Source organism: Acipenser ruthenus, chromosome 47, assembly GCF_902713425.1.
Source record: "Acipenser ruthenus chromosome 47, fAciRut3.2 maternal haplotype, whole genome shotgun sequence".
Classification (NCBI taxonomy): Eukaryota; Metazoa; Chordata; class Actinopteri; order Acipenseriformes; family Acipenseridae; genus Acipenser; species Acipenser ruthenus.
Genome location: NC_081235.1, coordinates 5885294 through 5905940, shown reverse-complemented (window position 1 = coordinate 5905940; position 20647 = coordinate 5885294). Strand labels below are relative to the sequence as shown.

Sequence of the window (20647 nt, the reverse complement as noted above, 5' to 3'; positions counted from 1 at the left end):
ACAGCTTTAAGCTTAGGGAACGCTTAAGGGGAAAACTAAGGGGAGATTTAACTGAAAGTGTTTTGTGCAACTGGCCCCTGACTTTCTGCAGTCACTGTATTGTCATTGTATGTAGTAATATTAATAAGTGGATCACCGGGGACACCAGCTGGATTAATACAGAGATAAAGAGCAGAGGTTAAATCAAAGCTCCGCCCACTTTTCTGACATTCTCCATTGTTGCAAAATTTTCAAAAAACGAATTCTCTTTAAAACCCTATAAGAAATGATAAGGCACTAGCCGAAATGTCTGCTTGAATTCCTATAATTGACCTTTCAGCTGGGGGGGATTGCCACAGAAGCAATTCCACTAACCCACTGCTCAAACTCTTGTCTTGCCATCTGAATGTTATACTGCCTCACAACCACATTGCTGATCTATGGGGTTTTTTTTTTTTGCAGCTGATGCTGTTTTTTTTTCGTCAAGGTTAAACTACCCAATAGCTTTGTTAAACCATGTTTCACTATGCTTTACTACATTTTTATCATGGTGCACCACAATATGCTTCGGTAACTGAGTGAGATGAGTTTATTAGTCCGCTGGAGACTCTATTAGCTCAGCCCCCAGCCCCCAGCCCCCAACCCCTCTCTCTGGGCTGCAGCCAGCAGTATCCACACACACCGGAGCTGCTAACAAATTGAAGGCGACACCAGCAAATTGGTAGGACGGCTCAGCCCTACTTAATATGCAGATGAATGCAGGAGAGGAGGTGAGGAGAATCTCTCACCGGGGACAGCACTGCTGACAAGCAATGTTCAGATCCACAGTGCGGTTTGCAATATTCATTAAGGCGCGGCGTTGAGGAGTGTGGGACTGTGAGTGGGAGTGTGAATGTGCGAGCAGGTGTGATCGTGTAAGCGTCAGTGTGTGTGTGTGCGCCTCAGTGTTTGGCTTCCAGAGCCATGATTATGTGTGTACAGGCCAGCGGGAGTGTGTCTGTGTGCTTTCATTTACTTCACAGATCAGAAGAGAATGTCACACAGTAAATGGCATTCAGCGACATGTGCCTGGGGAAGGGGCAGTGGTGCTTTACCTCCACCCCCTCCCTCCCCCCCCCCCCCCCCCCCCCGCCTCCCTTCCTGCATTAAGATCCCATTGCAGGATAGCATCAGCACTACTGCCCACGCTGAGCCTCAAAATTGTACGTTGTCCCTGTCAAATAAATAAATATATAAATAAAGAAGAATCTGTAATAAGTGGTGGCCTGTCTACAAACCCGGAGAGGACACTCACGCTCTCCAAGTCTATTCCTCTGACAGCGCGGGGGTCTAGCTGCAGCGAGATTGACTGCAATCACAGAGTGACAGTCACAGGCTTTAGAGACAGAGTACAGCAGGTCTGAGAACACAATGAGACGCTCATGCTACTCTATGAGTTTTTATAGGCTTGCGTTGCCTTGTGGAAATGTCAGCCCTGAAGCGTGACTTGACTGCTCTTCGCTAGCTGACAAAAAACAAAATCCTCTCCAGCTTGCAGTACAGTATCAGGCCCTTTATTTAAGTTTTTTTTAATTTAATATACCATTTTATTGGAATTACAGTGTTTATTAAAAAGAAAATCTGTGCAAATAATGAATCGAATACGTGTCAAGGGTAGTATCAGGGGACTTATTCACAGTCAGTTGCAACAACTAATGATTGAAGTTGTTTTTAGCATTGCTCTATATGTTGTAGAGGAGAGAGAGAAAGGGGGAGAGGGGGTAGAGAAGAGGGAGGAGGAGGGAGAGACAGCCAGGGGGTGGGGAGAGGTACAGAAGAGGGAGGGGGAGGGAGAGACAGCCAGGGGGTGGGGGAGAGGTAGAGAAGAGGGAGGAGGAGGGAGAGACAGCCAGAGGGTGGGGGAGAGGTACAGAAGAGGGAGGGGGAGGGAGAGACAGCCAGGGGGTGGGGGAGAGGTAGAGAAGAGGGAGGAGGAGGGAGAGACAGCCAGGGGGTGGGGGAGAGGTACAGAAGAGGGAGAGAGACAGGCACAGCTCTCTCTAAAAGCCATTAGAAACCGAAGCAGCTTCGCCTTTGCATGAACTCTGATTAAGACGAGTGGGTCTTATTAATCTTAACTCAAGCCGACAGGACGAGTCCCTTTGTTATTTCCTGTCTTGCCAAAAACTAATCAATTATACAATCCTCGGATAATAAAGAGCCAATTACAGATCTTCCACCGGGATCCCACTCAGGGGGTCTGAGGGGAGCGCTCCGTTCCCTCTCCGGGGCAGGGCAGCCCCCTGGCTCGGAGCTCAGCCTCGACAGGGGGGTGAGAGGACGGGACGGGCCAGACGGGCTCAATTAGCAGCACTTGGAAAGGACTGTGGAAGTGTACTGCCTTGTACCTGCCTGGCCTGCGCTCTCTCTCTCACTCAGGCTGCTCCACCCCCCAGGGAACAGGCTAGGGGACTCCCAGACTGAATCCTCTCTCTCACTGTCTCAGTCCCTCTGGGAGAAACTGACAAAGCTCTTTGCTGTATGACATTTTTTCCGAAAGCAAATTCCAGAGAATTTAGAACTCTGGAATACAGAACTCTGGAATTTAGAACTCTGGAATTTAGCTCAAAGGCTCTTAATTATTCTTAGATTGTTAATTTCATTGAAGACACCGCACAACACTTTTGGCACTGAATTTATGAATTTATGTCTGTTAGTATTTCTAAGCACTGTTGAGTGTTTTATAGCTCTGGACGAACATCTTCATAGTATCTGCCTATTAACATAAAAATTGCATCACCGTGTTATGAATCAACACACAGTATAATTCCACTGCAGATCCGTGTGGATACCAGTATGCATCAGGACCAGCACTGTGCAATATTTGTGTTGCCATTGCTGGTCATACAGCAAACTCATAACTGTGCCCTCCCTAGCTGCAACTTTTTACACAGCAATGCAATGGAACGCAATGCGAAGAAATGTGCAGCAATGCAAAGAAACAGAGCATTGTGACCAAGGTCTAATCGTGTGTGAACGCTAAGTGCAGTTCATGTGCTGTAACAGTCCAGTAACAGCTGGACTAATAACCATAATTGATTGCACAGTATCTGCAGTTCCAGCACTCTGTTACATTTGAGATACCTTTTTCTCTTTATTGATAAGCTGTCAGCTTTGTAAGCCACATTAGGGCTTAAATAAATCACAGGACAAGCTTGCTTAGGGATTTTCCACGATTATTCGAGAACACCTTTCACGTAGCTGAATAGATGCTTCCCTGCCCTGGGAAACTGGCTGAGCTGTATTTGCATCTGGCTCACTGACAATGCTTCAGGGTTTATTCATTTGAAACGTTTTCTTCTAATAAGCTTGTTCTAATGAGATAATCGCAACGCATTACAAAGCGCACTCTGTTCATTTATGCAATAAGTGCAATAATTGTGTTTGAATTAAATCTGCATGGATTCGGTCCGCGGGGTTGCGGCAGACATGTGTTCTGTTTTGGTTTGCCTGTTGTTTTCTAAATTAATGTAAACACCAGCGGAAGACATTAAAAAACCAAAAAAAACAAACATTCACAGAATTGTGCTTTTAAAATATACACCAATCCAAGCAATTCAGGGCTTTTCGGAGATGTTTACAGTATATTAAAAAGGTGTTCGCAGATCCTTACTGACACACATAGACAGACAGATTGACAGACAGACAGACAGATTGACAGACAGACAGACAGATAGATAGATAGATAGATAGATAGATAGATAGATAGATAGATAGATAGATAGATAGAATTTTAAGTGTCAATCAAGCGTGCCACTGACTGTAAAAAAATAAGAACAACAGCAATCTCTGCTTTTGCCTTTGGTAGACGTGTTAAATTGAGGCCCCTGAGATATAATATGGTGCTGAGGTCTGGGTTTTCTCTTTTAAGTGAGAAAGCTCTGGGGTTTTATTTACTGTATCTGCACCAGGCACGCTCCTGGTGTAAATCAATAGAGCTTTGCATCTCCGACCCTCCATAGACTCACACACACGCACATGCACACACACGCACACACACATAAACACACACATCTGCACAGACAGCAGCAGCCCTCTGGTTACTGGTTAACCCTTCACTACCCTCCTCAAGTGAAACACTGACTCACTTTTTGAAGGATTTGAAGGGTGACACAAAGGATAAGAGAGGATTTCATGCATGCCTTGAACCAAACGTGTATAATCCTGAGAGTCATTTTTTGAGAAACAGCAGCATGTCAAGGACAGAAAAACCTGGGAAACTAAACTACTCAACCGAGGGCCACCATGTGATGTGTAACCTGGCAGAATGTTCATGTCTTCCCTCTACAGCTCACTGTAAATCCCTGATGTGGTACATTATATTACTGGAACTTAGCTGCTACTCCAGTTACTGTCCTCGTCGCTAGTGCTATTATGACATAGTCAGTAATCCATTCAGTTACTATAGGAATGGAATACGTTTCTGTACTGTAAAGACTTGTATTGCTCCAAAAATCTACTTCTGATGCAAACTGAAAGAATGCGAGCATCATTAAAAAAGTAAAGGGACAAGAATAAAAATAAAATAATGGGAGCTGAAATGGGAACTGTGGTTCGGGCCTCACCCTTGTCGCAGGTCGCCCCTCCGTAGCTGGACAGACACAGGCAGATGAAGGCGTTGATCTCATCGATGCAGGTGCCTCCGTTCTCACAGGGGTTGGACTGGCAGTCGTCAATGTCTGGAAGAGAGCAGAGAGACGGGCTATCAGGCACACAACGGGTTTCTCAGAGTGTAGCGGAGACAGAGGTAGCTGGGTTTCCTCTTCCCCTTATTAAGATGTGTTTAAAAAATGCTCTTTTGTTTGAGTAAACGATGACCCTTTAAGGGAATGCTATAAAAAAATGTAATTAAACTTGTCATATCTTTTCATTTGAGTAGCTCAGTTGTTAGGGATGCAGAGTGGAAGGTAGTGGGTTTGAGTAGCTCAGTTGTGGGAGTGCTGGGCTGCAGAGTGGAAGGTAGTGGGTTTGAGTAGCTCAGTTGTAGGAGTGCTGGGCTGCAGAGTGGAAGGTAGTGGGTTTGAGTAGCTCAGTTGTGGGAGTGCTGGGCTGCAGTGTAGAAGGTAGCAGGCTTAAGTAGCTCAGTGGTTAAAGAGCTGGGCCGCAGAGAGATAGTAGGCTTGGAAATGGGAGGGTAAAGCTTCAGTTTATAAATATATATGCGCTCAGTTCCCAGTCACATGCTTCCCTGTTTTATTGTGCTGTCATCCTATTTTCTCTAAGCCATTCCCAGAGAAGCTCAGAGAATAGCTGGGCTCGTTTTTCACAGTGAAGGCTCTCCCCCAGCCTCATCACATGGAATAGGAGGCTGACAGTAGGGGCTGGCTCCCCTGTGACTGTGCTGTCAGGCTGGGCCACTCTCTGAGCTCTGGCACAGAATGAGCAGCTTCCAGTGATCTGCAGGGACTGAAACTCTGAATCACTTGCATTTACTGGAGATAAAAATTTTTAAAAAAAAACACTTGGAGTGTATAGCGCACACTTTCATTTCAATTGGCTGTCCCTCACATTAACCTGCCACAGAATCACATGTATTCTGTAATACATGAAAGCTGCATCTCCCTGCTATCAGACAATTTCAGTCATGATGACCCAGACAGCAGACCTGACTTTGCTAGTGGATGCTTGATAGGCAGGTGCTTCTCTGTTCAAGACTGCACACATTACTGGAGTTGCACAATAACTATGGGCCATTCTGGTGACTTTGCGTATGATTCCTTGAAGGTATTTTGTACAACCCCTATAGACCTGGGACTATAGGTATAATGTAGGTATATGTAACTGTAAAGCCCTAGAAGATGTATATGCACACACATGTTATTCTGCCTTATGCTGCAATGCAGCGCAACTTCCATGAACCTTATTATGCTCTGAGCAAATTGAAACAAACAGCGTGGTCACGACTCAACACCAGCTATTGAAATTGTGCAGCGAGGGAGAGAGAGAGAGAGAGACAGACAGACAGTGAGGGTGTTAATTAGAGGCATCCAGGCGGCTTCATTTCCTAATTGCAGGCATATCTGTCTGATCAGACATCCGTGAATAAACTCACAAGATCACAGAGAAGCCACACGCACCACGCTGTGGATCGCGAAGCATTCATTTAGAGAAACGCTGCGTTGCAATGTGGAAGGCGGTGGGTTTGAGTAGCTCAGTGGTCACAGCGCTGGGCTGCAGTGTGGAAGGCAGTGGGTTTGAGTAGCTCAGTGGTCACAGCACTGGGCTGCAGTGTGGAAGGCAGTGGGTTTGAGTAGCTCAGTGGTCACAGCACTGGGCTGCAGTGTGGAAGGCAGTGGGTTTGAGTAGCTCAGTGGGTAGAGTGCTGGGCTGCAGTGTGGAAGGCAATGGGTTTGAGTAGCTCAGTGGTTACAGCGCTGAGCTGCAGTGTGGAAGGCAATGGGTTTGAGTAGCTTAGTGGGTAGAGTGCTGGGCTGCAGTGTGGAAGGCAATGGGTTTGAGTAGCTCAGTGGTCACAGTGCTGGGCTGCAGTGTGGAAGGCAGTGGGTTTGAGTAGCTCATTGGGTAGAGTGCTGGGCTGCAGTGTGGAAGGCAATGGGTTTGAGTAGCTCAGTGGTTACAGCGCTGAGCTGCAGTGTGGCAGGCAGTCAGTGATGAGTTATTCTGTTTATTTTGCTCCAGTGAGTTATCAGTGCACTCCACAGGGAGCCCTGAAACCAAGACAGAATCATTTCTTCATTATCTAAAATGAGCTAAATTGATTCCCCCTACCCTTCCTGCCCTCCCTCCCTCCCTCCCTCCCTCCCTCCCTCCCTCCCCCTGAGCCGAACAAAACATTTCCTTTTCTTTATTTTGTACGACAATTAAGCTGAAAGCTGAACAAAAGCCTTATTAAAAAATCTTTGCGGCTGTGTTTTGTAACACACAAAGGTTTGGTTTAATGAACGTATTTTGTTGTGAATTTAGTTCTCACAAAAGCTGCAGGGCCATGCTATAGCCAGCCTTGGAGAATTGCATGGTTGTTCTGTATTATGAATCATGTATCAGAAATCAACTTAAGGACATGTCAAAATCCTAGTACATCTTACATCTTACAACAGATGTCATCCTGTGCATTGAAATGATGACACAATTCAAAAGTTAAATGTATGTTAATTAGTAGCAGTACAATTTACATTTCAATGATCTATAATGCATTGTGTGTAGGGTCTCTGCTATTCCAACAGTAATCACTTCACACAGCTGCAACAGACAGCGCTGCACAAGACAACGCTTGAACATAAGAACATAAGAACATGTACGAACGAAAGGAGGCCATTCGGCTCATCTAAGCTCATCCGGTTCCTAGTAGGATTGTTCTCAAAAGTTGGGTCTAAGAGGATCCAAGTGATTCAGCCCTAATTAGAGATTGTGACCTAAGCCAGGTTCGAACCCAGCCCTGCAAATGATCGCGCAGTGCCACGAGCCCCCTCTGTCTTTCTAACTGAGGTGTTTCAAACCCAGGTTAGTTATACTGGTTCTAGAACTAGAACACAGGAAGAACCTGACTCCTGCATTGTGCTGCCAACACTCCGGATTCTCATTCTATCTCATTACACTGAGAAATGCCTGTAGAAAAAAATCAAGGGCAGTTTAACTGGAGGGGCATTCAACTGGAACACAGTGACTGTGCCGAATGCTGAAGATTTTGCTTTCAGGTTATGCAGGCATTTCAAAGACAAAGCTACCAAACTAGTAGAAAAGATTCTTTGAACAATAGCAGGGGGGCCAGCAATGATGTTATTATGGATAGTAAGAACATGCACAGGTTTGAGACGGACTGAGACCTTCTGATCCCTGCAGGCAGGTGTGAATTCCAGGCTCCGAGCCAAGCTCTCACAGGGACGCCCCTGGAAATGAAATTCTGCTCTACACAAGGAGAACAGCTTGTCACTGCGCTGAGCAAACAGCCAAAGCAAAGAGATAACTAAGCTGTAAATGGATTCAACACTGGGAAAAATCAAGAGGCATCTGGTCTACACTTTACTGATCGCTCTTTCTGCCCTGCCCGTATGCTGTCTCCTGCACTGCACCAATGCCTTTTTCAGGCTTTGATATTTAATAAGGCTGAAAGATTAAAAGCTGTAATTATCCCCAATGCAGAGTTGTGTGCTGTGCTTCTGGACTTTTATATTGAGAACAGGTCCAGCAGCTTGCTTACCTTTAACCCTGATGTTATTCTTTAGTTTTCCTCACACATTTCTCAGTAGGATGGAAATCAGTGGTGTGACTCATCAATCTGGGTGATATTTACTGGAGTGTGTCGATAACAAAAGAGATCTCTCCAGGACCTTGTCCCCATTGACTCCCTTTATAATCTGGAATCCGGGACATTTCAATGTGGTGATAATTAGCATGCTTAGTGACGCTAACCTTTTTTTCCATTTTACTATGAAGTTTCAATGTTTAATCTTTGACAGCCTGGATATTTATTATATGTCAATGGCTGGACCCTTCTAAAAGTTTCCCTTACAAAAGCAAAGCAAAATGTAATAAAGCATACTGAATAAATGGTAGAGCATTGGTAAGCATTGTAAAGCCCAGAGAGGAATGGCAAAGTATGGAAAGTGCACAGTATAACAATGGGTAAAGCATGGGAAAACTGTACATTTATCGTGCAAAATTACAGGGGTAAACTTTTATAAGAGGAAACTTGTAAGCTGGCTAAAGAGCTGGGCAGTACTTTCACGATTCTAGTTCTAGAACTCCAGCTAGAGATTCTGGTTCTTGAACTCCAGCTAGCAATTCTGGTTCTAGAACTAGAACACATGTGAGCCTGGCCCTTAATTAGCACTGGGTTTTAAAATGTACCTCGATACCTACAGTTTAAAGAAGCAGACCACTACTTCAGGTAACTCCTCAGGCGTAATTGCAAACACATCTCTTCAGAGCCCTGCCTCCGAGGGATTTTAAAACACCTATTTTGCCCAAAACATCACATTAATAAGAATGCTTTTGATAAGCTTCCCTCGGCTCTTGAGAAAATAGCATTAAAACACTGGAAAGCTTCGTGGGGTAATAATAATAATAAAAAATAACAACAACAACATGAACATGCTTTTTTGTTTTGTTTTGTTTTCCAATATTACAAGAAAATCATTTTGCACTACTGTATAAATTAACCAGTCTCTCCACCATAAATCCCCCTCACTGCTCACCCTATTGGTCCTCACCCCCCAGTTCCTCACCCCTTACCCCCCAGTCCACCCCCAACCTCAAGCCCATTAACCCCTAACCCTCCACCCCTCACCCCTTACCCCGTCTACCCCCAACCTCCAGTCCATTAACCCCTAAACCTACACCCCTCACCCCTTACCCCCCAGTCCACACCCAACCTCCAGTCCATTAACCCCTAACCCTCCACCCCTCACCCCTTACCCCCCAGTCCGCCCCCATCCTCCAGTCCATTAACCCCTAACCCTCCACCCCGAGACCAGCCCACACCCCGACTCCCTCACAGCTAGTCCCTCACCGATCTCGCAGTTCTCCCCGGAGTAGCCTGGCAGGCAGTCACAGCTGTACACGCTCCCGTTGGACAGGCAGCTCCCTCCATGCAGGCAGGGGTTGGTCTCGCAGGGGTCTGCCTCAGCTGCTGAGGGGGAGGAAGGAAGCACACACAAGCAGAGTCAATAGAGGCGGTCGAGGCAGAAATTGTTCTAATAGACTTTTTCCAATACGCTTAAGAGCGGTGTTGATAGTGTGTTGAAGCAAGACCCGCAACCTGTTTTGTTCCAGATTCAACTCCTGGATACATTTTCACTCAAGTTTGAAAACAGTATAAGGTGCTCGCTACTCTGGGACCATGAAAGATCCCAGAAAAGCAGCAATGTTGATCCTAGAGTCACGATCAACTCAGGCTCAATTTCCAATGCAGTGGCCCTCATTAATGGGGATCCCTGGAAACAAAATGCTGATCAGTCCTGCACATGTCTCTTCAGCAGTCCTATACATGTGACCTTGGTCAATATTGAACTGTCCAACAGCCCTGGATAACCAGTACTAATGATACACGAGTAAATGGTCCTTTGACAGAACAAGATGAACAGTTCCATTTAATGCTGTCATCACCTCTGGCCAAAGGATTACTTATCCCTGAAATATCAAACCGTTTGTTTAAAATCGAAATTAAAGCAGCAATACCAATTTAGATCACAGGCACAGTGCAGTCACTGCAACTTCAAGCATGGAGAATGTTGCACTGTAAAAAGAACATTTCTTTACACAATTACCAATGATGGCAGACCCATGTGTTCTAATACGAAATGCTCAGTATAACTACACTGAACAACACTCATAATCCTGTAATAATGGTACAGTACCTGAAAGGTTAAAACACTGTGTATACATTTTAATTTTCGGCTGATAGCCAACTGAAGATTGCTGCAAAATCAAGACAGTTATTGTGTTCACTATGGAGGACAAGGGTGTCCAATTACGGGCCATTCCAGCCCAGGGTTAACCCATTAAGTGCCATTGTCCTCATGTGAAGACAATGTCATTTTTTGGAGCATTTTTAACTGGCATCTACCTGTTATTTAAATTTTCTCTGTAAATATATTGTTATGATAACTTACTCAGATTTTGTCAACCGCCAAAAAAAAAAGTCTAAATGTAACGTATCAAACGACATAAATACAGCCTGTTCTGATTTCTTTCAACGGAAAATGCATTTGGTACTTAATGGATTAACAGGTATAATGAAGTACTTCAAGGTCTGGCAGGAGGCTTAATTGGTTCAATTAAACAATTTAGAACAGGATTGGAACACAGACCAGGACTGGAAAGGCCAGCTTTGGCCACCCCTGCTGTAGTGTGATGGACGGATGGACGGATGGGTGGACAGACGTGATCAGCACATAAGGACAACGAGGACACTAAACCGCACTGTATTTCATTGTGCTTAAAAGCACTGGCACTAAGCAGCACAGGAGGCTGCTGTGGTTTCCTCCTCTCCCCTTGTGTAATAACATTAGGGACTCTCTGCCCTCGTCTGGTCGAAGACATTAATCTTCATTCCAGGCTGCCGTTACAATACCTTGATTTAATGACCCGGGCGGTGAGTCGGGCACATTATAATAACCTTCAAGACAAAGACTGCCGTCACTTTAATTCATGGTTTCAGGCCACTATAAATCATTTATTGAACATGTGTCAGTATAACGGGTGATTCATAAAATAACATATACCATATACTGTATGTTTTATATATATATTTCAATTATCTTTTTATTATCAGCTGGCTTATTTTATTATGTCAGTCGGAAAAGCTTTATGGATATTGAGATGTTACTGCAAGCGCGTCTTATGGCTGGTTATTGATAAGTCGAGAAGACAGCGTGTTTCCAAATATCTAATGTGCTTACTGGGCAAAAAAGTCTGTACAGGAAAACCTGCCCCTGTAATGTTTGCTTGCATCATCGTGGCGCCCCTCTGGTGTAGAGGATGGTTCACCTGCACTCTATGGGTAAAAAAGTCCACATAAATTCTACATGTGTGAGTGCATGTGAGTGAGTGTGTGTCCCTCATCTCTCCGATGGTACAGTAAGTGTCTGGGTAGAGGTAGGGGTGTTAGAATATACTCATGACTTCAGGCTTCCATTCACCCAGCTGTGTGTAAAGAGCTGAAATTACCTCTGTGATTATGCGTCTGACACTCTCCTGAATCCTGTCCCAAACTGACAGCTCTTCACCCAGAACAGAAAATCAGAGAGCTGTCACGCAGCAGACGAGACTACAATAGAGGGAAAGGGGGGTGTGGGGGTGGAAGCGAGTTTAGGAAATTTGAGTTAGCTTTTCAAAACACTACGTAAAAGCTGATGGGTTTTTAATGCCTCCCTCTTATGATCCAGAATATATTAAGTCTTGTCAGCTACTCAAGTCTCTAGTTTGAGAGTGTGTGTAAATGCCAGTCAAGCCCAATGCTTTTAAATCTATGTGCAGGACCTGTCGGAATAATAATACCAAAAAAACCCCCACATGCTCCACCCCCCCCCTTTCTGTAGAATGCAATAAAAAACATTGCTTCATGATGCATAAAAAGGCTCCTGTTTAATATAAACATTAAAGGGAGAGGTAATTCAGAAGCCATCAGTCTTTCCAAGGTATAAGAACTTTATTTAATTTTCACATAATTAGTCACGACTTGTTAGTCAGAGCTCTCCGCCATCTGCCAGCGCTTGCTTTTAAGTGTAATAAAAACATATATATATATATATATATATACAAATGATAAAACATTTGTACGTGCACACTATGGGTTTCTATATGACGCAGCATTTTTACACCTTTGTGTTCAGTTTTGCTAAAAGAAGATTCCAGGGGAACTGTTTGCGACCTGATTGGTTGACTCTCCAGTTTGTTTACATCCTCGTAATGTTTCAGCTGCAGGTGCGACAGCTATCTCCCTCCTTGATCCCCTCTGTCACTCTGTCACCATGCGAACAAAGCAGGTACGCCCCTGCTATTACCTGCAGCAGGGGAGGTCATGTCTTTCATTTGCAAAGCTTGCAGCATGTTGCTTAGCGGTATGAGATGCAATAAATGGAGCTCACATAAAAAACAAATTATTCAATGTAGGAATAAATTACTTATAAAGAGTCTAATTGCACGTCGGCCAACACAGGATTCGACACACAAGGGGAAAAATAAGAATGTGGCAATAGACAATTTCTGCAAATATGGTAGCTCGATTAAAGGTGAAACAACCAGAGTAAATATCATTTTTGACTGACAAATCTCCCATCTTATAGACCCTTGTCTTGGTTGTGAATAGGGCCCTGTGACAACACATGCATACTGGTATATTTCAGGTTTTGGAAGATGAATGCATGCTTTTCTCTTTTGTCAATGACACTTTGGAGTAGACGACTTTATTTGAGTGTGCACTGCCCTGCTGTACACGGTCCTGTAACTTTGTTAAAAATATCTTTCTTTTGTCCATATGGGTTTGCCAGTTCTTTAACTCCGTTTCAAAGGGCTGAATTGCATTAACACTGGGATTGGCATTGCCTGGCAGGAGCTCTTGTGTTCATTCAGATCTTAAAATGAGCCGTGGGGTTGAGAGAGAAACTCCTAGTCAGAGAGGAAAAGCTCTTTCCATCCAGCTGCTTACACAGTGAGGGGGCAGCTTAATGCAATATCTTTATAATTAATTACACAGCTCTTAAAATAGACCCTCTCACTGGAAACACAGCAGCTTAGCGCTGCGGAGAATGGATATGCAGATATGGGGATATGCGCAGGCACTGGAGCGCTCAGCCTTACCTTTTTTTGCCTGAAAGTCTAGGTGGCGCAGTGGAATAATGCACCACCCTGTCTACTCTGGAGACTTGGGTTCAAACAAAATCTTTCCCTAATACTTGTTCCGCATTTCCATTAGCTGCATAGGTCTCAAACGTGCAGTTTTGAAAGAAACACATGTTATAGCAAACATTTTCATTTTAAATTGTGACATCTGGTGCTACGTTAGGTTAAAGAAAGTTCTCAGTTTCCATGCCTTATTCTCTGTTGCTGAGTCTGAAGATGGTAAAGCCCCTGTTTGCTTTACCTACCATAAGATTATCCTTATGCCTGACTGAAAGCGTGTCTGTCAACAGCTGCAAACCGCTGACTGGCTAAAGGGTTTGTTGAAGGGGTTAGGGAAAGGACCAAGGAAGTGCTATCTGAAAAGACTTGGGTTCTAATCCGGCTAATGTTACAAGCGAGTTTTAAGGGTCTCCTTAAAGTGATTGTAGCAAACAGCATAATGTAATTGTGCACCCTGTGCTGTACCCTATATGTTGCAAACGATTTTTAAACATGATATTTGATCATACACGATGTTAAAGAATGATCTGTCTGCAGATAGTGATGCACACCTAGAATGGTGCAATTCACCTTCATTATCCAACCACCTGCATCCCCTATGAACTGACACGCTTTCAACCAGTAAAATAAACACACGACTGGTGGGTTGAACGGACCTAGGATGTGCAGGCATAACAGATTTCCTCGGAGTCTGTTTTCAAACAGCATGCACACCATGACTTCTAAAGAGAAAGCTTAGCATGGGCATTGTTATGTTGTTGTCTGTAATTTTATTTTCAGTTTGGTTTTGAAATGGCTAGGGGTTTTGATAAAGCAATCTGCATCCTGTGTTTAGAGAATGCTCGCTCCATTCATGTGCTGTATGGTAAATAGACTCGCTAAATGAGAGCGCTTATAATGTGGCTTGTGTGTCATTTTTCTGGGAAATGACAGTTCCGGGAGACTGCATATGGGAAAGCTCTGCCCTCTCTCTGTGTCCCAGGAACTACTGAGGCGTGTAATAGATTTTCATTGACAAGGGTCAGAGGTTCGCTTGCACACTTGAGAGGCTCCCTGCAATTACCCCCTAGCATGGCAGACCTGCTTGATTGAAATAGGACACTTGGAAGGGGTTTTGCCAAAGCTTTCTTTTAATTTTCAGAATATATATATATAGCCCTGTTTGCTTGAACGGGCATCTACCCTAAGATTATCATTACACACGAATTTTAAAATGACCATTGCGATGCCGTTATGTAAAACCAGTCTGCTGCCCTGAATGAAACCTTAGCAGAACCATAATCAGACTATATCAGTGCCAGCAACGGCAAGACCACACAGATCCTGAGCAAATAAAGCAAACAGAAGCACAGTCTATCTGGTGCTGTTAGGATACCAATTGTGTGACTACTGTAGGTGCAGTGTGGCCAATTAATTACGCTCCCAAGAAAGTCTGAAACATCCTTATCTGCGAAGCAGTGGGTGTTTTATTTATCTCCTTCCGCTACTGCAAGCCCACGCGACACTCTGCTTCTGAGAAGTCAAGATGACCAAGGCTTGTCGCAGTGGCTGATTTCTTAAGATCGCTGCCTGGCGCTTGCACAGAATCTAGAAATACTGTGTGGAAAATGGGCTCCTTTGAGTCTTATTAAATCCCTGAGCCTTAGTGTGATTCAGGACACCATCTCCTATCCTGTTTATAAATGTGCAGCCCGGCGCATTGGCTCCAAAACTGCTCTCTCCACAAATGTTGTTTTTGTGTCTCTTCCAGCTCGATATAGTAGATTACCATGCCGTGCAGCTGCTCCCTAAGACTTGTGTGTAAAATCTCTTGTGTCTTTGTAAATCCTGGACTGACAATTCACTTTTTTTTAGTAAATCTTACTTGTTTAGCAATACCATTAGCTACAGAGGTCTCACGTTTCTTTTTTTAAAACCTTTATTTAACCAGGAAAGTCCCGTCGAGATTAAAATCTCATTTTTTCAAGGGAGACCTGGCCAAGAAGGTGGCATATAATAGAAAAAAACAAACCAAAAGAAAAGAAAAAATGTAACCGTTTGAGTTTCATTAAGTTAAATAAAGAAAAAAAAGAAGAAAATACTAAATTATTTTCAAAAAACATTTCCTTTATCAGAAATATTTTTAATGCAGCAATGTAATATCAAGAATAGTTTATTTTGAACTGTATTATTAGCATGTATTTTGAAAGGAGCAAAAGCTATATAAATGTGAATGGTTAAACAGACACTTGCTTCAGTGTAGAAATGTAAAAGGGATTGCATGGAAACTTTATGCACGAGTTGAGGTTTAGGAGCTGCCTGATAATCCATAGTTTGTAAGGTGAATTGTGCTTGTTTCATTGAAACAAATTTTCATTTCCTCTTTTGTGGTCATAATACTACTACTATATGTGAATGTGTAATAGTCATTGTGACTTTTAATTGCACAGTTCATGGAATTGGATTATTTATGCACTTTAAAAGGGTAGAAAACATTTTCTTGTCTCTCGTTAGCAAACAACTTTCTTGCAAGCCTCTTACCCTATTTAACCAGTCATTGACTGCACCATAGATTCCTGTGCAGCTGGTGTGAGGATCCTGACTGACCCCAGGTAAAGTCACGTGAGCAACAAAGGTAGTGTGAAGTCCTAATACCGGCTGCAAGGAAAATGAATCTACAGTGTTGTGGATGATAAATGTACACCAGCGTCTAAGTGAAATCAAGTCTGGAAAGCTAAGCTGTTGATACCAGTAGAGCTTTGACTGGTTTTCTTTAATTCACTGTGCTGGCGAAGTCAGAACTACTTAACACTTAACAGGACGACAGTCTGGTCTGACACACGAGGGAACAGCGATTAAACACGAGGTACATTTTAAACCATATACAAAACATGGCTCGTTTTTTTTTTTTGAGAGCTTGAGAAAAAAAAAAGGTTTCTAAAAGATATTTTATTAACAGGACGAGTTAACGACTGCAATGAGTATTAATAAGAGTCGGCTGAAGAGTGCAGTCTGGAGGGGACTAATCAAGAGTGAAGACCCAGCAAACTGGCAGCTCAGGATTTGATAAGCTGGTAATGCTGTTGCAGCAGCGAGCACTCGCACACTGACAAACAATACACAGCAGAACAATAGCTTTGCAGATCTGTCAAATTACTGGCATTTTAATATATGGCACTGTGTTATTATTATTATTATTATTATTATTGTTATTATTATTATTGAAGCCATCAGTGCAAGTATTTGATAAGTGCTACTTTTCAGGAAAAAAAAACCCTGTTCAAGAATTGAATTAAAATTGTTATAGTTTGAGCCATTCCTGGTTTTACTATGAGATTAATAAGACACACCTGTGCTTGTTACCTAGACTGTGACTAATCAAGCTCATAGTAAAACCTGGAATGGGTGAAACGGCTATGCAATTGGAGTCTTATTTCCATCCCTGTAGTTTAGGAGTTCTTGCTCCTGCTGCTAAGTTACTGCACAGTGTAAATTTACCATGGAAACGGAAATAAGTAACTTCAATAACTTATTACTTATTTTTTATGACTGATGCTGGGAATCATTCTGAGTGAATATTTTGCAATTACTGCATTTTTTATTCATCTGTGTTAAGGGTGCTTCGAACTAAAATTCCAAGCCAAGGAGAGGCTGACTCCTATTGCAAACCCTTTCAGGTCTCTCCTTGCGCACAAGTAGTTCATGTTTTACAGCTTTGTCAGTGCTGGGACCAAAGCAGGTTTCAGACCTGCCACTCTCCTTTTCGCCTGCAGGCTATACGCTGTGCCACTGCGCAGGGGTGAGCCAAATAAGAGAGCCATGAGCTCGGAGAAAGACAGCCGGAGAAGAACGTGCTTGCAGACATGGGGCCGCTGAGCAGCAGGGAGATTAGACAGAACAGAACAGCCTGGTAGGGGAATAGGAAGAGGTGACTCTCAATGCATTTCAATGCCTGACCCAAATCTTCTTTGAATACCAGGTGCAGTCAAGTAAGAAGCATACACAAGCCCATCTCTTGAAGAAGTGCAGTGCTGTATAACGAGGGGCTGAAAATAGGGAGATACCCCCCCCCCCCCCCCCCCCGGCTTACAGGGACTGCTTCTGATTTACACATGCAGGGTCTGTGCAGAGAGAGATACAGGTCGGAGATCTATAACATAATACAGGGGAATGAGAAAGCACAGATTCATTATAGCACTGGGTGTATGCAGTGTGGTGCCACCCTTGTGCTGTTACGCTGCAAATTATTCAAATGTTTGTCACATTGTGCGAATGTTGTCATGAGTTTGAGTTTGAAATCCCACTTAGAGACAAAAGTGTCTGTTGTAAGTGAAGATAGTAGAGAGGACTGTGTTTTAGATGTAGAACATGAGTAGCATTAGACAAATAAGGCAAAAAACTAAGGCAATGGAAATCTTTTTATGTATATATATATATATATATATATATATATACACACACACACATTGCATCCTCAAACATGCATTATTATTATTATGAATCTGTCATTTAGCAGACGCTTTTATCCAGAGCGATTTAGAGACTAGCGGGTGAACTATGCATCAACAGCTGCTGAGTCGGTTTTACGTCTCATCTGAAGGACGGAGCACAAGGTTAAGTGAGTCAGTGGCTGAGCCAGGATTTGAAACGGTAACCTCCTGGTATCAAGCCCTTTTCTTTAACCACTGGACCACCAAGCCTCCTATAAAACCCAGTGGTTTGATATATATATTTAATTTTTTAAATGTAACTAGACCCTGTTTCTTGTACCAAACACACATTTAAAGATGTTGGTAAGGTAGGACTCACATTACGCTACAGAGTGTTGTGAAACGCTGTATCGCAGTGTGTGATGGGACCCACAGGGTTCTCTCTAATCATTGTTCATATTTCAGTGTGGGAGCTGATTAAGAGAACAATACTCCTGTCTGGGGAGACATTAAAGAGTGATGAAACCACAATGAAGACAAGAAGCATGTATGAGAGATGCCGTCAACAATGACATCGGAGCACAAAATCAATACAAACACAGAACTATTGTCAGGGATGGAAATCAGGAAAACAAAGCTCACTCGTACGTATAACCTCGAGGAAGCCACTTCACGTTACAGGCCACTATTCAGCTTTAAGGACTGTTTTTTGTTAAGGACTGTTTTTTCAAAGCCCGTTTTAATTCAGTGTTTTGATAGATTTACATGCATGAAACTTTTTTTTTTAATTTTAGTGAAAGAAACCGAAACTCTAGAACACTTTCCTGAACATCAAAATGTATTTCTAATCCTTGCATATTGTATTTTGAATTGGACCCAGGGTGTCTCCAATTATTTATTCCTAAATGCGGTAAATGATTTAGAATCATTTGAAGTGGCTACCTGCCTGCCCAATCAAGCTTGCCTTTAATCTTTCATTGCAAATAATGTCTTGTCAAAAGCTGAATACTATTTTTTGAAAATGTTTTTTGAAAGTCTGGGAGCAGCTTGATAGATTATCCTCGTTCCTGACAAGCAGTTCCACTTATTATTATTATTATTATTATTTAAGTACTGTATTCAAATGCAGATGACAGCTGCTTTAAAGAAAATCAAACTTTCTAAATGTACAGCCAGCTATTTTGACACTGTATGTGTGAGCAATGAAGCTGACAGCTTGTTTCTTTTTACTGCTAGAAAGCTGGAATTCACTCGACAGAACGACTTTCATTTGCATTCTGATTAACTGTGAACTGAACTCGGACTGTTTTTGTTTAATCGCTTGTAACTTTTTAAGTTTGACCATTATAATTCGCTACCCTTGACAAGTACTGGCGTCTGTATCAAATCAAAATGATGTAAAAAATAAAATTAAGGTGATCCGAGCACAGCGCAGGGCGAGCAAATGAAAGTGTACCTGAATCTCTTTCAAATCTAGGATAGGAATGATCAAATCAAACCATCGGCTCGTATCACTTAAACACTGAAGCAGTGCACAATGAAGAAGTCTAGCACAAAGCAGGCTGACCTGTTGTAACATTTATCATGTTTAGACCGGTTTCACTTGCACTCATCCTTGTAATCTAATATTGGTCATAGCATTTGTTCGTAACAATGCAAGATCGATCAAACATTGTTAAAACGTGCAAGGAATTTTAGATCTGCAGATTTATGTGGAAGGAATATGTGCTTGAAGGGGTTGCATCCGCTCTGTTCTTCAATAACTGCGGGAAATTCAAACATGCAGTATTATTCAGTACCTAAAGGGTTAAGTTTCTGGGTTTGTAATAGTGCAGTAATATACCTTCCACAGCAACCAGAGCAGGGCTGTGCAACGGATATGGCTCTTGAGTCCTATATTATTTGTTATTATTATTAGTTTATTTAGCAGACGCCTTTATCCAAGGCGACTTACAGAGACTACGGTGTGTGAACTCTGCATCAGCTGCAGAGTCACTTACACAATGTCTCACATGAAAGACGGAGCACAAGGAGGTGAAGTGACTTGCTCAAGGTCAGACACAGTGAGTGAGACGGGATTTGAACCGGGGACCTCCTGGTTACAAGCCCTTTTCCCTAACCACCAGACCACACAGCCTCCCATATATGGCTCATTGATCTGCACAAGATGGCTCTTTTGAACTGTCTCATATAAGGCTTTGAGTTTGAAACGACTGATAGGACAAGCTGTATTCTTAGGTAGGAGCAAAACTGACGTTGGGTTTTATACATCTGGCATGTTTAATGAGCAGAAGCTGTGTCGGAGTGTAGTTGCTATATATATATATATATATATATATATATATATATATATATATATATATATACACGTATATATTAGCTCTGGCATAGATAATTATTCATTTCTTTCTTCATTATGCACCCTTGCATTCAGACAGTATGTAATTAATTCAAACAACGACCTAAACAAATACAGCACATAGAAAAAAAAAAAACTGTAATAGTCATGGAGACAGAATCAACCACTTATACTAGGGGTGATAACAGAGGTATTTATAGAGGTCGTGTAATTGAGGTATCAGGGTGACAGGGGTTGTTTGAGTGGAATCACATGCTGTACCCCTTGATCTGTGGCTAATTAAAGGGAGCTAGTTCCCCAGTGCTGTTATTATATAGGACATGCAGAGGGCTATTTTTCAGAAAGGAGAACGCAGTGTTCTAAAAAGGCCCTGGAGTCCCCTTAGTGCAACGAAGTAGTTGAGAAGCTGATAAATCATTAAACAGCCCTCTGACTGTATCTGACCAGCGGGGGGAGGAAGGATGAGCCGCAGACATATCTGCATTTGCTCATCCTGACAAAAAAAACAGTTAAAAAATGTTAATACTGTGTAATTATACAATATTCTCACCGCCTCTGT

At 42.8% G+C, this 20647-nt stretch overlaps 1 protein-coding gene across 2 annotated transcripts in view; it reads right to left on the bottom strand.

Moving 5' to 3' along the window:
• LOC117966242 (neurocan core protein-like) overlaps nt 1-20647 on the bottom strand; it is a 64346-nt gene that overhangs the window by 5504 nt on the left and 38195 nt on the right. Inside the window, exons 9-10 of one of the 2 annotated variants that reach the window (XM_059014077.1) lie at nt 9488-9607; nt 4584-4697 (exon numbers count right to left, since the gene is read on the bottom strand). In XM_059014077.1, coding sequence (XP_058870060.1) covers nt 4584-4697; nt 9488-9607 — 234 coding nt within the window. The remainder of the gene's footprint in view (nt 1-4583; nt 4698-9487; nt 9608-20647) is intronic. The other variant, XM_059014078.1, reaches the window with a different exon arrangement.